Genomic DNA, 23011 nt, shown 5'->3' on the forward strand with positions numbered 1-23011 from the left:
TTCTGCTCCCAAGAAGAATGTGATGTGAGTCATCTCTAAGGCAGAACTGCAGATCAGTGTTAACCCTTTCAAAGAATATTTACCCTGAAAAGAGTAGCCCCAATAGAGGAGTTTCTAAGGGTAAAGTTACTAGTGCTCTATAGTAGTGCTGAGATGTTGGGCTCTGGGGTCCGATTGCCTGGATTCAAATTTTGTTTCTGCCACTTGGTAACAGTGAGAACCTGGGCGCATACTTAACATGTTGGTGTCTCATTTGTTTCCTCGTTGGTAAAATGAGAGTGGTGACAGTGTTTTCCTTGCAGGATGACGGTGAGAACTGAGAGATCTTCTATGTAAAGTGCTTGGAAGAACGCCTGGCGCGCTGAATTGATAAATTGAGTTCTTAATCTTATTATTTTGCTCCCCAGGAGGGAATTTTTGAGGCACTTGACACTACGTAAGCCTACTTTTGTTCCGCTTAAGGTCAGCACTGTGAGCAGAGAACAGGACTTTCTTTAGAGAAGCAAAAAGCTTGACAGTAGAACCATTGCCTCGTAAAAGAGAAATCTAAACACGTAGCTTACTGACTGAGTCATCTCTGCGGCCTGGGCTGCCCCACCATAAGTGCAGGGCTGGCAGCGTGTGACTCATCGGACACTTAACACTGCTGCCGTTCAACGTGCATGGCCTCTGTGTCAGAGGAGCTGACCGTATTTGGCAGTCTCCTTCCCAGACCTCATTGTCAACGGTCAGCCTTCCAAAACGACCGAGAAGCCTTTATCCTTACTGAAGGTTGTCCTTAGGTGACCCCACGTTGGTTAAGACTGGGAGATTTTTGCTGTGCCACTCAACTCACCTCTCAAACATGTGGAGATCCTTTGTCTTGGTGGCCAGGGGCCCTCAAGACAGCTCTCATGCACTAGGGAAATGATCAGAGGGTCCTAAGGGGCCTTGGAGAGTGGGGATAGGTAGGGATGGATTCTTGAGGTCAAATTACAAAATTAAAAGTAACCCTCCCCCAACTCCCCCCTCCCCCCTGCGCCCCCTCCCCCCAGGACAGAGAAGAATGAGCAAACTGGCTTCAGAGGAACGGGGATATGTTCTCAGTGAAATCAGTGAATGTCAGCGCTCTCTCTCTCAACTTTGTATCCATTCATCAGCCACTGTCCTTTCATCAGTGTCCCCTCCACAGACAAGTGTCTCAACTGCTTCGCTTCCCGCTGACGTCATTCGCCTCTCCCTCCACCCAACTCCATTTCGCCTCCTCCCATGAAGATCATCGGGAACATCCTCGTTGTGTCTCTTTGCACTTTGATCTTGTTGGTCGTCTGCTGCTGGAGTTTTTGACAGCATCCATGGCTCCCCTCCTGAGAAATGCTCTCCTGGTTTCTGAGCTACCCACCCTCATGGCCATCTTCTCTGATGATGCCTTCTCGGTTTCTTTCGTGGGTTTCCTCTTTCTCTTCCCGACTCTTGTCCAGACAGTGGTGCTCTCTTGGGTTCAGTTCTTGGACTCTACATATATCAGCCGCAACCTCGCCCATGCCCAGGGCTTCAGCCAGCGTTCCCTAAGGTGATGGCTTCTCGTCTCCATCTCCTTCTCAGACCTCCATCATCAGCTGCACATGTGTGCATTCATCTGCCTATTGGGCGTCTCTGTTTGGGTATCCAAAGTCTTCGGGCAGTTCAGAGTCAACATTCTCAAGCCTGAAAACATCCACCCCCCTCCCTGACAAAATGCGTCTTCTCCCGTCTCACCCAGTATGGACACCATCTTAACGACCCATTTTCGTGGTATTTATTATCAGTCACCATGCTAAACCCACTCCATACATTTTCTCATTTAATCCTCACAACAGCTCTGTTATCCTCATTTTGAACACGAGAAAACTGAGGTTTAGGAGATTAGGATGCTTGACCAGCTTTCAAATGGTAAGGCCAGGATTAGCACCAGGGGAGTCTGATTGCAGAGCCATGGTGCCTAACCACCACGTCACCACCAGGCACGCTTGACCTCAGAACTCAAGCTCCTAACCTCATTACCCTACTGCACGTGCAGATGCCAACGCTCCCAGCACCAGGACCACCACATTCCATGTGACACCAAGACTGAGCAGGTCTTCGGTCACATCTGTGGCCACTGCATTAGCTCAGACCCTTATCATTCTTCCTCTGGACCAACTGGTCTCCCCTCCCATAGCCTCACCTGCTTCAGTTTATCCTCCTCACTGGCACCCAGGTGAATTTTCTAAAACGCAAGTTGGATCACATCACTGTCTTAATGAAAACTCTTCAATATTCAAGTCCAAAACCCCTAGGTTTGCACTCAGTGTCCTTCACAGGTGGTTGGTCCTCCGTTTCACCCTCCAATCTCTCCTCCTACCCCGGGAAATTCTCTGAGGGCAAGGGTTAGTCTTCCTCTTTTCTGAACCCCAGCCCCAGTGCCAGCATTCGTGAATGTTTGTTGGATAAATGGATGAATGCCATGCTTCTTGGATGCAAAGCCTTAACTAAATTTCTCTTTTCTAGATTCAAAGGAAGCGAGCAATTGAACATTATAAACAAGTGATAAAAATAAACGAAATGCAGGCACTCTGGGCATCTCCTCACTCCTCAGGAAGCAGCTGAGCATTAGCCTAAGTGATACCTTGTGTAAATGAGGTAATTGCTTTGACGTATTTCTGTTAGAAGCAGATGACTTTTCCCTCCATCTCACCTGCATACTTTGCTTATTTTTTTAAAAGCCTTCATTTTTGAAGCAAGCAACTCCTATTTCACATACTTTAAACTTTTTTTTTTTTTTTTTTTTTTTTTGCAGCTTATTTACCTTCCCTCATTAGGTAAGTGTCTTAGTCTGTTGCTATAAGTAAACTGGGTGGGTTAACCAACAGAATTTTATTTCTCACAGTTCTGGAGCCTGGGAAGTCTGAGATCAAGGTGCTCGCAGATTTGGTGAGGGCCCATCTCCTGGTTCAAAGACAGCTGTTTTCTCACCGTGTCCTCACATAGTGGAAGAAAGGGACTAAGAGCTCTCTGGGGTCTCTCTTATAAGGGGCACTAATCCCATTCATAAGGGCTCTATCTTCATGGCCTTATCACCTCTCAAAGGCCCCACCTCCTAATACCATCATCTCAGGGGTTAGGATTTCAACATAAGAATTTTAAGGGGGACATAAACATTTGTACCACAACAGAAAGATATCTTTTTGTGTGTGTGTGTGTGGTATGTGGGCCTCTCACTGTTGTGGCCTCTCCCGTTGCGGAGCACAGGCTCCGGACGCGCAGGCTCAGCGGCCATGGCTCACAGGCCCAGCCGCTCCGCAGCATGTGGGATCTTCCCGGACCGGGGCACGAACCCGTGTCCCCTGCATTGGCAGGCGGACTCTCAACCACTGTGCCACCAGGGAAGCCCGAAAGATATCTTTTAAAAGTCCTTTCCATCCCATTTTTCATTCTTTTGTAGGCAAAGCACCATGCCCAACCACACCCCTCTCCTGTCAGTGTAGTTTCCCTTCTTCCTTCCAGTTCTGTTTTAAGATGCTGTTTCTATAGCAGTAGGCTTTTCATACTTATTCCTGTGTTGCTAAAGTAACACGTGACCAGAAATAACACGATGGGCCCACTTTTGATTTTACTCATGGGACTCAGTGCCTCAGATCTGGTGCAGAGATTTTCTGATTAAAGATAAACATTTGGGCCTCCCTGGTGGCGCAGTGGTTGAGAGTCCGCCTGCCGATGCAGGGGATACGGGTTCGTGCCCCGGTCTGGGAGGATCCCATATGCCGCGGAGCGGCTGGGCCCGTGAGCCATGGCCGCTGGGCCTGCGCATCCGGAGCCTGTGCTCCGCAACGGGAGAGGCCACAACAGTGAGAGGCCCACATACCGCAAAAAGAAAAAAAAAAAAAAAAAAAAAAAAGATAAACATTTAAAACTTAAAACGGAAGTTAAAAAAATTGAAATGAAAAATTGTGGCCTTAAATCTTATCAGGAGGATCAGGGTTGGGTCTTTTGCCTCCTCTTGGTCTCTGTTGCTTCTGTTATACTGTTCTGTTTCCCTTCATGGGAGTAGTCCTGATTCTGTCTCTGAGTTTCTTCCACCAGAATGTCGATGTTATTACCCGTGGTTTATAGTGACTGTTGAGTCTCTTCATCCCTGGTACTAGATTGGTTAGGTGGAATTTACTGACATTTTAAGGGTGGTCCTCCAGGGTCACTGTTGAAGAACTCAGGGGCCTCTGAGAGAAAGGTCCTGCTTTCCAGGCTCTGCTATTGCCAGGGACCAGGGTAGCAGGACCTCACATTTTACTGCCTGAGTGCTTATTTGACTCAGTAGCCCATTAGCTTGTTCTGCAAATAGTTGCCACACATGAATTCTGTCATTTGCCTGGAGCATCACTGCCAGACTTGGGAACTGAGGAGAGTGAGAGTTGAATTGGAGGCTGCACATAATGCTTGGATAGGAGGCTGGGGACAGGCCACAGCTGGAGGGTGGGGTAGGTGTAGTCAGGGATGTGATTCCCATAGACAGCACTTCCCAACTTTTGTGCCTCCAGTGAGTGGGTTCAAATAGAGTGAGGGTTCAATGAGGGTCAAATAGAGACCTCTCAGCCCTTGGGCAGCTTTGTTTCTTGCAGTAGGCTACACTAGAAATCTCAGTTTCTATAAATGCTACAACTAGAAAAATTTTGAAACACTGTCAGGGCTCCTGAAATCTCATTGCCACAGGGCATAATCTACTTCAGCCTTAAAGAGTTTTTTTTTTGTTTTTTGTTTTTGTTTTTTTTTTTTGTGGTACGCGGGCCTCTCACTGCTGGGGCCTCTCCCGTTGCGGAGCACAGGCTCCGGACGTGCAGGCTCAGCGGCCATGGCTCACGGGCCCAGCCGCTCCGCGGCATGTGGGATCTTCCCAGACCGGGGCACGAACCCGTGTCCCCTGCATCGGCAGGCGGACTCTCAACAACTGCGCCACCAGGGAAGCCCAAAGAGTGGTTTTTAACCCCAGGCTGATTTTGACCCTCAGGACAAAAAGTCTGGAGAAACTGGATTGTCATGGCTGGGGGTGGGGAGTGCACATTTAGTGGGTGGAGGCCTGGGAGGCTGCTAAACATCTTACAGTGCCCAGGACAGCCCCCGACAATAAAACATTACCCAGCCCAAGATGTCAACAGCGCCAGGACTAGGAAACCCTGACCTAAATCAACCACTTCCCCCAGCATGTATGCTTGTCATCCATATTACAATAAAACAGGATTGCTCTCAGCCTAGTCATTTGCTGACAAAAAAGGCTTAAGATACTTGATATCTGCAGGGAAAGAATATTTTCTATTTTCACTCTACAGATTTAGCAGTATGTGTGTGTGTGTGCGTGCGTGTGTGTACTTTTTTTTTTCCAGTAAGGGTGTCCAGGCTGAGTAAAGATTTTGTTTATAAACAGAAATTGCAGATGCAAATCTAGAGAACATTTGTAGGAAAGGAACTAGTTTACCTGATCTGGTTGCTTTGCCTAATTTTTTGTTACTAGTTTTGGTGGCTTGTCTGTCGTGAAAGTATAATATATTCATTTACTTTCCGATAAGAGGGTCTCTGGCAATCACAGTGTTTTGGTGACTTCTTAAATAATTCTTTATGATAGGTTTCCATTTTGCAGTCAGTTTTCAACGTGGTTACAATCAAGTATTTTTCTGTAAGGAGCACTTTCTTGCCATTATTTTATAGTTTTTCCCACCTGCTGGTGATTGAAGTTGATTCATTTCACATAAGGCCCGCTCCAGGCTCACAGGAACATCGTGCGTGGTTAAGTCAGCTCTCAGGGCAGAATTCTTGTGCTTTTGTTTCAGTCCCTGCTGGTGAGAGCTGATGGGTGTCTTCAGTACGGGAGGATGAGAGCCTTGGGAGGGAAAGGTAGACTAAGTTTATGGAGACCTCGGAATCAGCTGTTCTTTGACATATTTTTAGTTTTCCTATGTAGGGGCGGAAAAACGTTTCTTCCATCTTCTTAGGGTCCCTGGCTGAGCCTGAAAATTAAATTGAAAAGGCAGACTTTCACCACCCTCGTTCCGCCTGACCCTGCAGGCAGAAATTGGAGAGGCTGACTTTGGTAAGAAATTTTATCTCCTGCCGCTTTTGTTAAGAAGCCCAGGATCTCTTAACAGCAGCTTCTGGACCAAGCAAGGACTACTACATGATAGAATCCCACCTTTGTCACCAAAACTGTAGGGGAGAAAACAAATTTTTTTTCCTCTACCCTCCTAGGTTCTTCTACTGGGGCCCTGTAAAATTAGCCTGAGAAAAGATTGATTAACAAGAGAAAAATCAAACAGAAGTTTACTCACGTGTGCATCCCACTTAACACACCTACTCAGGGATGAGCGACTCCAAGGGGTGGCTTGAACTTGGGGTCTATATACTAACTTAGCAGGGGAAAGGGAGGGGGTAGAAAAAGCCCTCATGGAAAAGCAGATGACTCTTTGGAAGGATAAATCGGCCCTTAGGAGAATAGATGATACGGTAGTTTGTGGCAGTGTCTGTCTGGGTGTGGTGCTGGCTTCCTGTCCCCCGCCCCCTCTCCCGGGGAGGGGACTTAGAACACTTGAGTCCTTTTGGGAGGCTCTGCTTTTAGGCACCTAAGGGATCTCAGGAATCAAATGCCTCAGCTCGTAATAATTCTGATGTCAGTGTGGCCTACTTTGGGGTGGCATATTGTGATCCCCTTTATCTACCTTTAATGGAAAATGTCTACATGGAGCGTGCCTGAGGAACTCATAAAATAAGAAGGAAGCCAGAACCACATGTAGCTGGGACTCATCCTTAGTATTTTTTTTTTTTTTTTGCGGTACGCAGGCCTCTCACTGTTGTGGCCTCTTCCGTTGCGGAGCACAGGCTCCGGACGCGCAGGCTCAGCGGCCATGGCTCACGGGCCCAGCTGCTCCGCAGCATGTGGGATCTTCCCGGACCGGGGCACGAACCCACGTCCCCTGCATCGGCAGGCGGACTCCCAACCACTGCGCCACCAGGGAAGCCCCATTAGTCATTTTTAAAGAAGTCTTGGGGCCTCTGTAGTAGAAGTGTTACCGAATGTTAGTCATCAAAGCGATCCTCTTTAAGGATTTTTGCACTGAGGGAAGAAAAGAACTATGGTGTATGACGGTTACACTGCATCTATTCAGTGAGGATTTAGTGCTTTATACATTGTAATGCATGACAGAATTATAAGGATGTGTTATCTTAACCTAATCAGTTTGTAGGTCTGGGGAGGTTTGGGAGATTCATTCACCCGGTTAAGATAAACAAGCCTCCTACTGCGCACCCTACCCGCCCCCCCCCCCACCACCACTCAGCCTGAAGCTGCCCATGTGAGTGGCAGCCCAATCACCCAATCACAAGTCATTGCTTGCATCTGCCTTTGTGACTCTGGATTGGAGGCTCTTGTAAGAAACTTTCCTTTGTCTGAGTTTTTCTCCTTGTGGGGGCAGCTCCTCAGGTGGTCTGCAGGGGCTGCTTACTACTTTGAAATGGTCTCCTAGGTCCTCCAACATGAATTTTATGAATGCCATATGGCCTGTATTTCAATCCAAATGACAATTTGTCTTGGTGTTTTCTAGATGCGGTAATAGACAAATGGGATGGGACAGATGGGACCTCGGTCCCCTGTGCTCAAAGAACCATCCTACGTTGTGTATCTGGGGGATCCAAAAACAAACGAAGTTAATTTCTCCCTTTAAGCAAATTCTTGTTTTGCTAGGAGGCAAAACAAACCTATTATAAAATATATAACACATGAAAGATTTAAAGCACAGCCTGGCTGGAGGAGGCTGAACTGGGTTTTAGTTTTTGCCTGGCCATAGCCAGTTATGTGACCTTTGCCAAGTCACAAGTGTGATGGCCCAGGTCTATCTCTGGGCTCCATCTGTAACTAAGGATATAGGGTTCTTTGGAGTTCTCTGCAGAGTTACTCTTCCATGTTTACATTTAAGGGAGACAGTGGTCAGTAGCAGGAGGTTTTCCAGGGAGAGCCTCTCGGGAGGAACGCTGAAGGGAGATGGAGGGTGTGAGTTGGCCGAGGACGAGGCACTGCTAGGCAGGGGATCTGCATGATCGAAGGTAGGAAGGTAGGAATAAACAAAGACGTGGAGAAGACCAGCTGGAAGCTGGCAGGGGGGCTATGAGAAAGGGTGGGATGGGAGGTGAAGACGTAAGAAAACAGGCAGTGGTGGGAGAATCGAGGCAGTGCACTGATTGGAAGGCAGTTCTGTCCATGGGCAAGTGGAGATTTAAGACTGAAGAAGGCTTGGGGGCCAGTTACCCTTTCATGGTCTTATTCTGTTTAGGAGATTGTTTTGGAAACTCTTTAGAATTATTGAGGACTCAGCAAGGCTGTCTGAAGCCTGTCTACAATTTCAGAGTGAAGTGAATTCCCTGTGCATCCTGTGTAAATGAACGCCCACCCTCATTACTTCTTCACTCAGCTCTATTTTCCTTCAGAGCACATAGCACGCTACCTAAAATTATGTATTTGTTTATGAGTTTTTTTTTCCATTTTAAAAAATTGAAGTATAGTTGATTTACAATGTCTCACGTATACAGCAAAGTGATTCCGTTATATAAATATAGATATAAAATTTTCCATTATGGTTTATTACAAGATATGGAATATAGTTCCCTGTGCTATACAGTAGGTCCTTGCTGTTTATCTATTTTATTAGTAGTTTGTATCCCAAACTCCTAATTTATCCCTCCCTCACCTTTCCCCTTTGGTAGCCATAAGTTTGTTTTCTATGTCTGTGAGTCTGTTTATGTAGTAAGTTCATTTGTATCAGTTTTTTAGATTCCACATATAGGTGATATCATGTGATATTTGTCTTTCTCTGTCCTACTTGCTTCGCTTAGCATGATAATCTCTAGGTTCATCCATGTTGCTGCAAATGGCATTATTTCATTCTTTTTTATGGCTGAGTAATATTCCTTTGCATACATGTACCACATCTTCTTTATCCATTTATATGCTGACAGACATTTAGGTTGCTTCCATGTCTTGGCTATTATAAATAGTGCTGCTATGAACATTGGGGTGCATGTATCTTTTTGAATTAGAGTTTTCGTCTTTTCTGGATATATGACCAGGAGTGGGATTGCCGGATCATATGATAAGTCTATTTTTAGTTTTTTAAGGAACCTCCATACTGTTTTCCATAGTGGCTGCACCAATTTACAGCAGCATTGTAGGAGGGTTCCTTTTTCTCTACACTCTCTTCAGCCTTTATTATTTGTAGACTTTTGGATGTTGGCCATTCTGACCAGTGTGAGGTGATACCTCATTGTAGTTTTGCATTTCTCTGATATTTAGTGATGTTGAACATCTCTTCATGTGCCTATTGGCCATCTGTATGTCTTCTTTGGAGAAATGTCTATTCAGGTCTTATTAGTTTTTTAAAAAATCTGCCTTTCTTGCTAAAAAGAAGGAACTTGATCTGTCTTTCCACCATTGTATGCCCAGCTTCTGGAACAGTGACTGGCACATAGTAGGTTCTCAGTAAAAATTTGCCAAGGGAATGAACATATCATGGAGAAAGTGACTTTGTTAATTCAGATTTACCCTTCCATTTTAGAAAAGCAAGTATTTATTATTAAGGGTATTTTAATGTTAATTATGTGTATTATAATTCATTAATTCTTTCAACAAATATTTACTGAACCTTAAAGCAGTAAAAACAGATTTTATTCAAGACTATTGCAATAGGGGGAAAGAGACATTAGTACCGGAATGGGTTCAGTTCCAAATATGGGCATGGGCAAGTGGGAATTTGTAGCCAAGGAGTAGGGCGGGGGTCAGTGGATAGAAAATTACTAAGAGGCAACACCAAGGATAAGGGGAATTCTGGCTAAAGGAACCTAGCAGGATTCTTGCTGAAGGCAGGCCAGGGTGATCAATACATCACCTGGGGGATGGTGGAGAATGAGAAACTTGACTAGATATTGAGGGTAATCAGGTATTGAGGATGGCTAAACTCAGCAGGATTCTTGTTAAAATTGGACTACATAGAGATGAACATAGAAACCCAAAAATCAAGCCTAGCTGAAGAAGAGTTCAGAGAGCCTGAGTGGAGTTTGGTTAATGAGAGAATCTTTGCCAGGTGACAATCTCTGTTTTGGTTCCTGGGGATATAGCAGTGAGCAGGACAGGTGGAGACCCACACTGCCTTCACTGAGCTCACATTGAGACCAACAGCTGTCAGACAACTAAATACAAGACTGTTTAGCTGCAATTGTGGAAAATACCACTATAGAGATTGTGGTTGGACAACTAAACACACAGTGGCTGCACCACAGTTGTGCAAAGTGCTATCATGGCAAAATACAAGTGCTAACAGGGGACCTTGATCTGTTAGATGGAGGGGGATGGGTCGGGGGTGCTTCTTAGGAAATGATGCTGCAACTGAATGTGAAGGTGGATTTGCTTGTTCAGTAAAGTGGTGGGGAGGGAAAGGAGTCATCTAGGCAGTGAGGACAGAGTTTGCAAATCTGGAAGGAACAAAAAGGGCCAGTGGGGCTAGTATGCAGAGACCAGTGTGGGGGGAGAGGGTGCATGAGGAGGATGTCAGAGAGGTGTCACAGGCCCCAGGCCTGTTCAGGGATTTGGGATGTTACCTGAAGAGCAACTGACACATACACACTACTGTATATAAAATAGATAACTACTAAGGACCTACTGTAGAGCACAGGGAACTCTACTCAGTACTATGTAATGGCCTATCTGGGAAAAGAATCTAAAAAAGAGTGGATAAATGTATTTGTATGACAGATTCACTTTGCTGTACACCTGAAACTAACACAACACTGTAAATCAATTCTACCCCAATAAAATATTTTTTTTTTAAAAAAAGAGCAATTGAAAGCCAGTGCAAGGTTTTTACAAAGTGAGGGAGTGTTAGGAACATAGGGTCCTTCATTCCTCTAGCATCGTCATCACAAGAGATTTCTCACACAGCATGCTAAAATCACCTTGTATATCCAGAGTCATGAAGGAGCTCAAAGAACCCTTTTGTGACTTCATTTCTATTTCTTTTTACTGTGAGTATTTTGACCTCTCAAACAGACTGTGAACTCCCAGGGGCAGGGGACTTATTTATTCTTTGTATCCTCAAAGCGTCACAAAGAGTGCTAGCTGTGCGTAAGTGCTCTGGCAGTGCAGGAAGGGTGAGGAAACTGGATAAACAGTTTCTTTCTGGGGAGTTACACAATTTGCCTGGCTTTCCAACAGAAGTGATGGCTCTGATCCAGGCTAACAACGTTAAAAGAAGTGACCTAAATTGTATTTTAGCCTATTGAGAACAGTAATTTTTAGGTCACTTTTTATTTATTTATTTATTTGTTTGTTTGTTTGTTTGTTTATTTATTTATTAGGCTGCATTGGGTCTTCGTTGCTGTGCACGGGCTTTCTCTGGTTGTGGCGAGCAGGGGCTACTCTTTGTTTTGGTGCGCAGGCTTCTCATTGCGGTGGCTTCTCTTGTTGCCAAGCACGGGCTCTAGGCGGCGGGAGCTTCAGTAGTTGTGGCGCACGGGCTTAGTTGCTCCGTGGCATGTGGGATCTTCCCGGACCAGGGATCGAACCCACGTCCCCTGCATTGGCAGGCGGATTCTTAACCACTGCACCACAAGGGAAGTCCCTAGGTGGCTTTTTCGATATCAGTTTGGATTACAGATTAATGACATTAATTGTTAGCTTGAAAGTTTTGGCACCTGCGCCTTCCTTAGTCTTTTATTATTACGTTTAATCAATGTATAGAATACAGTGTAATCTTCAAGGGGTATAAAAATAGTGGGCTTCCAGCAATGATCGTTCAGATTTTAATTATACTCACAACATTTTAATGCATGAGATTATACTAAGCACATATGAAAATGGTGGATTTGTGAGAGGGTGATAATCCTAAAGTTTGTTTCTTCTTCTGCTCACATTTTCATGAGGCATTTATTCAAAAGTGAAATCTCTTTCTGTTCAATATTTCCTTGAAATATTTCCTCATCTCCTTTCAGCTTCTTCGATCCAGTTTCAAGAACAAATCTTAACCTCATGAAACTGCTAATTCTAGAGATTTTAGTACTAGTCCTGACATGAAAAGAGGGTTTTTGTGATGTATATTCCCTACTACCTCTGACACAGACCAATCTTTTTTTTTTGTTCTCCTTCTCTGATAAGTGCTTAAATCCGCCTAATGAGAAGTCATTACTGTGGGAGGAAAAAGCAGAAATGTGGCTTTTCATACTCTATTCTATCAGCTGAGGGTTCTATACAGAATTGTTTATTTTGGATGAAGTATGGTAGATGAACATTATTTTACTTCCCTCTCCCTGGGATTCTTTTATAGAAGACATATCAAGCATTTCAGTCACATGTAGAAGGAAGAAATTAAACAAAGGCTCTACAGGGTGCCTTTCAGTGGGGTGAGTCAGTCCTTTTTTCCTCATTTGATTTTAAAATGCTTGGCTCAGCCAGTGTCCTCTTCTCTATAGCAGGGGGTTCCTTAATCCAAAAAGTCAGGTAAGTGATACAGACAAACTTTACATTTTCATTTTAGCTTAAGCATATCTATGTAATTCTTTACCTAAACTTAAAAATTTGGAGTTAAGGTCTTTGCTTTTAATGGGTCCTCTGATTGGAATTGGATGTCACCTTTCTCGAAATGCATCACACACAATTTCTAGTTTTGGTTTCTGTAAGGTAAGAACTTAGGCAATTGTGATGCTTCTGGGCAGGATACTTCTGATTGCTACCTTTTCCCGCCTTAAATCTTTTACGGTTTCCTTGTTCGCTCACAATTTGAAAGAATTCCAAAGCATTCAGCCTGTTTTTCATAGAAAACCACTCTTTCATTTCACCCTCATATCTTCCTAGTTTGTACCATACTAAATTCAGTTACCAAAATTAGACTAACAAATTCAGTTGACTCTTGGTCATGCTAGAACCAATGCTAGTTAGGAGCAGAAGTATGCCAGCACAGTAGGGATGAACCTGCTAGCTGCAGGCATTTAGTGTGCCCTGGGCATCAGGTAGAAAGTTTTGCAGAGGAAATAGAGGGCTCTATTTAATAAATAGAGGGCCCTATTTAATAAATAGAGGGTTAAATAGAGGGTTAATCCAGCAGTCTATTTTTTTTTTTTTTTTTTTTGCGGTACGCGGGCCTCTCACTGTTGTGGCCTCTCCCGTTGCGGAGCACAGGCTCCAGACGCACAGGCTCAGCGGCCATGGCTCACGGGCCCAGCCGCTCCGCGGCACGTGGGATCCTCCCGGACCGGGGCACAAACCTGTGTCCCCTGCATCGGCAGGCGGACTCTCAACCACTGCACCACCAGGGGAGCCCCCAGCAGTCTATTTTATGTCTGTTAGCAGAGCTTCCTTTTTACTTGCTGTGTGTGTTGGATAATTTTTAACAGGTTATGTATTTGTAAATTCTCTTGGTTGCAGGAAAATGTCAGATATCCCTTATAAGCTTAGAAAACTTTTAAACCTGGAAGGGACTCTAGAGATTTCTCAGCTATCTTAAAGCTGAGGAAATAGCAGATATGTCATATGACTTAGCCCAGTACAGGTGATCTGAGAATCCTGTCAGTTAGATAATAGAATCATTGAGGCTCAGAAAGACCAAGTGACATTTCAGAACTTCGCAGTTAGTAAGTAGTAGACTTATGACTTGGAACCCAGTCCTCTGGCCCTAAATCCTGTGCTCTTTCTACCCTTTGTGGGCTCCAGGAGTTTGTGGTCTTGTTGGGATAATAAGCATATAAAAGAGAACTGAAATCCAATGTGATATGTGTAGTGACAGACATTGGTAGAAGGTGTGGGGGGCATATAAAAGGGGCAACAAGTAAGCCTTTCCAGAGAAAGTGACCTGGTCGTGAGTCCTGACAGGCATTTGTCCGGTAAAGGAGGTGAGGAAGAGCATTTCAAGCAAGAAACAATAGCATGAACAAAGGCAAGGGAGGGTGAATCAGGGGGGTGTGAACCTCTGGAATGGGGAGGGTTGGGAGGTGATATTGGAGAAGTCAGCAAGGTTTAGGGCATGGCAGATCTTGTCTGCCATGGTAAAGGGTTCATCAGAGGAGGTGCTTTAGAATTTCCAGCACTAAGGGTGAGTAGATTAGCATGTTTTTTTTTGTTGTTGTTTGTTTTTTTACTTTTTGGCCGAGCTGTGCGGCATGTGGGATCTTAGTTGCCTGACCAGGGATCGAACCCATGCCCCTGGAAGTGGAAGCACAGAGTCTTAACCACTGGACCGCCAGGGAAGTCCGTAGATTTGCATTTTAGATCCAATACTCTTGTGGCTGAATAGAGGATGGAATTGGTCGAGAGGAGAATGGAGACTCTCCTGTGTTAACTAAGAGAGGACAAGACAAATGGAGAGAAAGTGGTGTATTTGCGATTTTGTCAGTAAATCCAGCAGTGCGTGATTGCATAGCAGGTGAGGGAAAGGGAACAGTCTGAGGCATTCCCCAGTTTATGGCTATACCCACGGCCGGTGCAACTGGGTGGATGGAGCTGTCGGCAGGAAGCACAAGGTTGAGAGGTGGGATGGGAGCCATGATGGGCTAATTTGGGGCCTGTTGATTTGAATCTCTTATCTGAGTGGAGGTGTTCAGTAGGCAGAAGAATATATGAGTCTAGTGCTTAGGAGCTAGAAGACTGAGCTGGAGAAAAACATTTGGGAGTCCTTAGTACACACATGGTGGCCAAGCCCTGTAGAACAGTTGAAAGAGCCAAGAAGAATAAAAGACAAGAAGATGGCAGGAGATAGAACTTGGGAGTATGCTGTACAGTATTTAAGGGATGGGCAGAGGAAAAAGTTGTAGCAAGAGATGAGGAATGGCTCTAGAAGTAGGCAGAGAATCAGTAAAATCATGGAAGCTAAGAAAGGAGAGGGCTGCCCAGGGATAAACTCCATGTACCTATGGTCACTTCATCTATGACAGAGGAGGCCAGAATATACAATGGAGCAAAGACAGCCTCTTCAATAAGTGGTGCTGGGAAAACTGGAGAGCTACATGTAAAAGAATGAAATTAGAACACTCCCTAACACCATATACAAAAATAAACTCCAAATGGATTAGAGACCTAAATGTAAGGCCAGACACTATCAAACTCTTAGAGGAAAACATAGGCAGAACACTCATTGATATAAATTGCAGTAAGATCTTTTTTGACCCACATCCTAGAGTAATGAAAATAAAAACAAAAATAAACAAATGGGGCCTAATTAAACTTAAAACCTTTTGCACAGCAAAGGAAACCATAAATAAGATGAAAAGACAACCCTCAGAATGGAGGAAAATATTTGCAAACGAAGCAACTGACAAAGGATTAATGTCCACAGTATACAAGCAGCTTATGCAGCTCAATATCAAAAAAATAAACAACCCAATCAAAAAATGGGCAGAAGACCTAAATAGACATTTCTCCAAAGAAGACATACAGATGGCCAACAAACACATGAAAAGATGCTCAACATCACTAATTATTAGAGAAATGCAAACAAAACTACAATGAGGTACCACCTCACACTGGTGAGAATGGCCATCATCAAAAAATCTTGGGACTTCCCTGGTGGTGCAGTGGTTAAGAATCCGCCTGCCAATGCAGGGGACACAGGTTTGAGCCCTGGTCTGGGAAGCTCCCATATGCCATGGAGCACCAAAGCCCGTGCGCCACAACTACTGAGCCTGCGCTCTAGAGCCCGTGAGCCACAACTACTGAGCCTGCGTGCCACAACTACTGAAGCCCGTGTGCCTAGAGCCCGTGCTCTGTAACAAGAGAAGCCATCACCATAAGAAGCGCACGCACCGCAACGAAGAGTAGCCCCCGCTTGCCGCAACTAGAGAAAGCCCACGCGCAGCAACAAAGACCCAACGCAGCCAAAAAATGAAAAAAATCTACAAACGATAAATGCTGGAGATGGTGTGGAGAAAAGGGAACCCTCTTAACACTGGGATGTAAATTGATACAGCCACTATGGAAAACAGTATGGAGTTTCCTTAAAAAATTAAAAATAGAACTACCATATGACACAGCAATCCCACTACTGGGCATATACCCAGAGAAAACCATAATTCAAAAAGACACATGCTCCCCAGTGTTCATAACAGCACTATTTACAATAGCCAGGACATGGAAGTAACCTAAATGTCCATCAACAGAGTAATAAAGAATATGTGGTATATGTACAATGGACTATTAGCCATGAAAAGGAATGAAACTGGGTCATTTGTAGAGACGTGGATGGACCCAGAGAGTGTCATACAGAGTGAAGTAAGTCAGAAAGAGAAAAACAAATATCGTATATTAATGCATATGTGTGGAATCTAGAAAAATGGTATAGATGACCTTATTTGCAAAGCAGAAATAGAGACACAAATGTAGAGAACAAATGTATGGATACCAAGGGGGAAAGGGGTGGGTTGGGAGGAAATGGGAGACTGGGATTGACACGTATACACTATTGATACTAGGTATAAATTAGGCAACTGAGGGGAACGTATTGCATAGCACAAGGAGCTTTACTTCATGCACTGTAGTGTCCTAAATGAGAGGGAAATCCAAAAGGGAGGGGATATATGTATATGTATGGCTGATTCATTTTGCTGTGCAGTAAAAGCTAACACAACATTGTAAAGCAATTACACTCCAGTAAAAGTTAATTTTAAAAAAAATGGAGAGGGCTGAGAGCTGACCACCAGATCTAGAACAAACGATTGCATTTAGCAACATAACGGTCATAGGGAACTATCAATTTTGGTGGAATGGTAGGGACAACAGCCTGTGTGAGAGAGAACAATGAATCTGTTCCCTCTACCCGAAGGTGGGGTCTGCAACGGCTCAGCCCCTTGAATTGGTAGAGTGAGCTCATGCAGTACTGGGGGCGATGACACAGGTCATCTGCAGCCAGGTCCCTCTGAGCAGACTAGCCGATGGTCTCAGTGAAGAGGGTGAAGGGAAAGAGCCATCCCGCCCCACCCCCCATAACCTTTTATTGTTTGCTGTAGGGCAGAAATTGAAGACGCATGGAAACATCCCACTGCAACCTTTTACTCCATTTGGGACAATGATTGACAGCTTTCTCCCTCCCCAGTCTGTTTATAGACACATTTATTGGAAGAACGAGCAAACAAGCTTAATTTCTCAAACTGAAGGACTTCTGACAAACTTTAGCCATGGCGTACTTATCAAAGAAAAAGAAACTTTCAACAGAGAACCCTTAAATCCTGCATAATCCTCCTTCCTCATTACACACTGGCAGCCTGTCTTCTGGATGGAGAATATAGGCTGTGATTGTCTCCACTTCTTTACCCATCTGCTCCCAGCACAGTGGGGAAGCTCCTTGTTGGGTGGGGTCCACAGAGTCTGGACTCATTCAGGGACACTTCTGAGGCTCTCCAGCACCACCTGCGATTTTCCTTGTTACCTGGTGACAACAACCTGAATTACAGCTGTGGGCCCCAGGGAGGAAATAAACACAGGACTGGCATTGTAAAAATCCACCTGTTAGTTGACAGCAAATATAATACGAAGCAAGAGGAATAGGCTTAAATTTCAGTAGAATAAATAATAGAAAAAGTTGTACTTTAGAAGATTACTTAAAAGGGCAGTGGACTGTCTTTGGATAAAATATCTTTCTTTTTCCAGAGGAAATAATAAAGATACTACTTTATTTTTTAATATTAAGCACTGAAAAAAAGGGGGAAACTAGGAAAACTTACCATTTAAAATCTGAGAACAGATTTTTCAAGGAGGTTAGTTAGTGGGACCTTCCCTCATTCTCATCCCCAATTCACACTACCTTGGAAAGAGGGTAGGTGTGGCTGTCCAGATGTAGAAAATGGAAAAGATAACAGATGGTTCCTGTCTAGCTGTGGTTTTATAGAAAAATCTCCTAAGGAACCAACGTGAGAGGGAGAACTGTTCTTGTTTCCCACCTCTAGAACTTATGGTCCTTGGATCTAGGGACCTGGGTTTAAATTCTAGTTCTGCTATTTTCTGGGCTTGTGGACATAAACTCTCTGAGTCTCAAGTTTCTTAGTAGCCAAAACGGGATAATAATCTCTGCCTCTAGGGTTATTCTGAAGATGTAATGAGATGTTATATGCAAAACAGCCAACAGACTCTGCAATTAAATATTAGGTTCCCTCCTCGTCCAGAATGAAGATTTGAAGTGGGAAGGAGGTTCAGTGACCTCTTTCCTGTGGAAATGAACTCATCCTGGACTTTCCTCTTCTTTGGGTTGAAAGGACTGACCTGGCTGGGTAGTGCTGTCCAGCTGGTACCGACCCTGAGGGAAGATGGGGTGGACTGGGGTTGGCCTGAGCTAAGAATGTCCTTTCCTGGCAACTACTGTGCTTGCTGTCAGAAAGAGATAGGTTGTGTTCAAGAAAGTTCTGAGGTCAAAGCTATCAGTACAGGTCCAGATGGTTCATGAGGGTGCCACGGTGTGTGGCCAAGAGGTAGTGTGGGGAACACAGGCATGAAATAGTGTCTGTCAAGGGCATCAGCAGCTGGTCTGGGTGACAGTCTCACTCTCCCAGCAAGTCAGAGCCTCTTAAAGGGCCTTCAGGCAGAACAAACAGTCTGCGGGCCTGGGTATTGGTATCCAGAGGAAATCTGAGAATGAGTTCCTGCCTAGCCAGACCTGAGACATTCTGACTCTATTCTTCCCCACTTTACCTTTTAAGGCCTGTTAAGGCCAATGCTACGTGGTCATCCTGAGCTGGGTAATTCACAAGTGCTTTCTGCTGAGTTATGTTGGGGCAACTGAGAACCTCACAGAGAGTCATGAAAATAATTCAAGAAGAAGACAAATAGCCACTGATTGCTAAGTGGAGCCAACAGCTGGAACTCCCCTTCAGATTTTCAGCAGAAGCTGTGGGCAATGTGAGATCTGTGCCATGACCCATGAAGCAGAGCTACAAGAGAGAACATCTCCGCGAACAGAAGCCGTAGCGTGGATCCTCAGGACAATCCAGTATGGGGCGAAGAGGCAGCCTAGCATAGCAGTAAAGGGCATGGGCTTGTGGATGAGGCTGACCCAGGATCGTTCTACCACAAACTGGAGTGACTTACTTGACTTCGTTCAGGTTTCTCATCTTTAAAAGTCAATGAACGTGCACAAAAAATTCTCTGGAAGGATACACGTTTTAGGAGAAGACTGCTCAGATGAAGACCAAGATGGGAGAGAATTTTTACTTCATACCTTTATACATTTTCATTTTTGAATCATGTGGATATGCATCCTATTAAAAAGAATAAATGACAAAAATAAAAGACAAGTGATGATAGTTTATACCTTGCAGGATAACACAGGCCTGATAGATAGTACTCAGCTCATTTGCAGTGTTTATTATTATTAATATTAATACAGGGATGCTGGCTGGGTCATCTGCCAGTGTTTTTTACCTTTAAATACCCAGCAGTACCATGTATCCAGATTGATGCCCTATATGCACCGGCCTTACATTATGTTTATAATCAATGGTATAAATTTAGTCCCTTAAAAGTAGTCATGTACAGACTTCCCTGGCTGTCCAGTGGTTAAGACTCCACGCTCCCAATGCAGGGGGCCCGGGTTTGATCCCTGGTCAGGGAACTAGATCCACATGTGGCAACTAAAGGTCCAGCAACTAAAAGATCTGGCACGTGGCAGTGAAGAATGAATGAATGAATAAATAAATATTTTTTTAAAAAGCAGTCTTTTAAATGGGTAAGATGAATAAGTGAGTGCCACTTGCAAATTGTAATTTTTTTTTTTTTACTTTTCACGCATTTTAGAGAATTACATTAAATTATTGACAATGGCACATGGCACTGTATAATGAACACCTATATACTCTTTATCTTTAGTCACCAACTGTTAACATTTTGGTCATACTTATGTTTTCTTTAATATACACACATACACATGCATACATATATATATTTTTTTCTGGACTATTTGAAAGTTAGTTGCAGATGTGACACTTTTATCTCTAAATACTTCAGCATGTGTCTTCTGAGGACAGGACATTCCCCTACATAACCACAGTACAATTATCAAACCCAGGAAATTTAACCATTACATGAGTATTATCTAATGTACAATCCATATGCAAATGTTCCCAGGTGTCCCTCCCAGTAAATGTTCTTTATAGCTGTTTACTTTTTGATCCAGAATTCTGTTGAGGATCTTCCACTGCATTTGGTCATCTCCGTTAGTCTAGAACATTTAAGTAGGGCTTGTTTTGCCTTTCATGACACAGTTTTGAAGAGCCTAGGTCAGTTTCTACCCTACCCTCCCTGCCCCAATGTCCTTCGGTTTGTATGTTTTCTGATAATTAGACTCAGGTTAATTGTTTTTGGCAGGAATACTACAACAGGTGATGTTCCAATGCCACCTTTTATAAATGTTTTTTTATCCGTTTAAATGTGTGAAGCCAGGAGTCATTTAAAAAAATTCTAACATTCTTATTTTCAAATATCCAGCAGGTCAATTATTGATAAGTGACTCTTGTCATCAAGTCATGATGGAGGCTGTGGGCTGTTTGTACAGATCATTTGATTTAAGGGCCACCTACCTGGGATCTTCTCATTCATCGATCAGTGGAATCCTGCAGTGAGTTTCTATTCTATGTCTCAACAAGAAATATGCTTCAGGTTATTCATGTTCAATAAATGACTTCTTGACAACTTTTGATCCTTTGCAGCCTCCTGAGGGAAACTGAGTGGATCCGGGGTAGGAGATGTTGGCCTCAAGGCATGAGCCAGAAATATTCTGAGTGTCCCAGGAATGGTGCCTCATTATGGGAGCACTTGCTTAAGTTAAACTATCACAGCACCCAGAGTTCTGACACAGTGAGCTCGGCAGTGTGCACCAGGGCAGATAAGCTACAGGGGGCTAAAAGCTTGGACTTAGTGCCTCATACAATTTCAGATAAATCAAAATATGCTTCAGGACAAGGGAAAAAGTTCTTGAGACCCATTATTTCCATTTCTGCTGAGGAAAAGACCTGACTGAAGACACAAAGTAATGTTGCAATATGGCATGAAAGGCTGTTCCTCTTAGATTTTATCTTTGGGTAAAATGGATGGTGCAGTAAAGATTTCACAGCAAAGGATTTTGTCAGCTAAAAGCGAGAGTGAAAAACGCCAAATTACCGCAGTTTACCAGCATCCCCTGCTAGGGTCTCTTAGCACAAATAATCCCTGGGAATCGTTATCTGAGCTCATCTCTGGGCTTTTTCATAGCCCAGATTACAGTTCAATTTCTCAGACGTGTTTTTTGCAGAGAAGATCTCAGTTTGAAACAATTGATGAAGACCTCAAATGATACTAATAAAGAATAAAAATTATCATGGGCTCTTCTGTGTCAGTAATTTTTTTCTGCTTGTCTTTATTTAGAACTCCTTGATGAGATATTTTCTAATCAAGAAAATAATCAAGGTGATAATCAAGGTTATTGGGATTTTATTTATTTATTTTTTAGCCACTTAAAATATTTTAACAGATTATAGCTAAAAAGAACAATTTTTAAGTGATTCATATTTCTGTGGTAGGTAGAAGAATGTTGCTCTCACAGTGTTGCATATCTAAAAATATATGGAAGCAATGTTATTAAAGTTCTAATTGTGTTAACTTTTACTATCATTTATCTGTGAATTTATGACTTAATGTTTCATGTGAACAAAATTTGCAATTGCCATCACATCTTTTTAAAGTAACATGAATAAGAAAAGATAAATTCAAGTAAACTAAAACCATAAAGTAAGTTTAAAGTACTAGAGTCCATGGATTTGATACCATATCTGTTTTAAACATTGTAATTGCCTCTCTTTTATCAGTGATTTGTAAGATATTACCTATTAACTGTTGAGGATTACTTACTGGCTTCCTTCTCTCTTATCACCCAACTAAATCCTACCTATTACTGTAGGAATCCAAGTGGAAGAATGGGCTCAGCTGTGTGACTTTAAGAATGCTATGTTGGGCTTCCCCGGTGGCACAGTGGTTAAGAATCTGCCAGCCAATGCAGGGGACATGGGTTTAAGCCCTGGTCTGGGAAGATCCCACATGTCATGGAGCAACTAAGCCTGTGAGCCACAACTACTGAGCCCATGTGCCACAACTACTGAAGCCTGCACGCCTAGAGCCCGGGATCTGCAACAAGAGAAGCCACCGCAATAAGAAGCCTGCGCACCACAACGAAGAGTAGCCCCTGCTCGCCGCAACTAGAGAAAGCCCGTGCGCAGCAACGAAGGCCCAATGCGGTCCAAAATAAACAAACAAACAAACAAACAAACAAACAAACAAATAAGAATGCTATGTTACTTCTCTTAGCTTTAGTTCCATCACTTATAAAATGGGAGAAATTATGGTGCTTACTTTTTAGGATTACTGAGAGGACTGCATGAGAAAATGCACATTGCAAGCCTTCAATAAATAGTAGTCACTGTCTGTCATGGTTTAACCCAGAGCCCACCTTTTTCCATGAAAACATCTCCTGATCCCTCCAGCCCACAACTTAAGCATACACTAATGCTTTGGGTTATTTGTCTTAAATCGTGCCCCACCTATTTCACAGATGGCAGTGTGGTCTCCCAGGCAGACAACCAGCCTTGAGGGTTATTCATTGCACTCCACCAGCGCCCTGCTCCACCGTAACCACGGGGTAGCTCGGCAAGCTCTGGCAGTTCAGTGATTCCCAGACGGGTTCTGGGTGGGCCGCATCAGACTTTCCCGCAGGAGCCACGTCTGACTTAGTCCACACAGAAATGTCCTGTGGTGGGCTTTACTGTTTATTTGGCTTTGGTGGAATCACAACGCACAGAAGGGGTGCAGCCTCGCAGGTCTGAGAGAAGACAGGTGCACCGTGCCGGTCAGCGTGGGCATGAGCAGGGGGAGTGGGGTCCCGAGGGCCTCCCTCGCGAGGCAGAAATCTCGGGAGGGGCAGTGGCCTTCCAGGCTGTGCAGTCGGGGTGCCCTTCAGGCACATCAGACCACGTGTGGGCCCTGGTCCCAGCT

At 43.9% G+C, this 23011-nt stretch overlaps 1 protein-coding gene across 1 annotated transcript in view; it reads left to right on the forward strand.

Annotated features, from left to right (window-relative positions):
• Positions 1–21320, forward strand: part of LOC132499575 (putative tetratricopeptide repeat protein 41) — a 63526-nt gene extending 42206 nt beyond the window's left edge. Inside the window, 7 exon segments of the mRNA XM_060114230.1 lie at positions 713–782; positions 1172–1424; positions 2509–2560; positions 2563–2640; positions 20477–20606; positions 20698–21039; positions 21041–21320. Of these exon segments, the coding sequence (XP_059970213.1) occupies positions 713–782; positions 1172–1424; positions 2509–2560; positions 2563–2640; positions 20477–20606; positions 20698–21039; positions 21041–21320 (1205 nt within the window).
• The last annotated feature ends 1691 nt before the right edge of the window (positions 21321–23011 follow it).

The sequence above is a fragment of the Mesoplodon densirostris genome, chromosome 11 (assembly GCF_025265405.1).
Source record: "Mesoplodon densirostris isolate mMesDen1 chromosome 11, mMesDen1 primary haplotype, whole genome shotgun sequence".
NCBI classification, from domain to species: domain Eukaryota; kingdom Metazoa; phylum Chordata; class Mammalia; order Artiodactyla; family Ziphiidae; genus Mesoplodon; species Mesoplodon densirostris.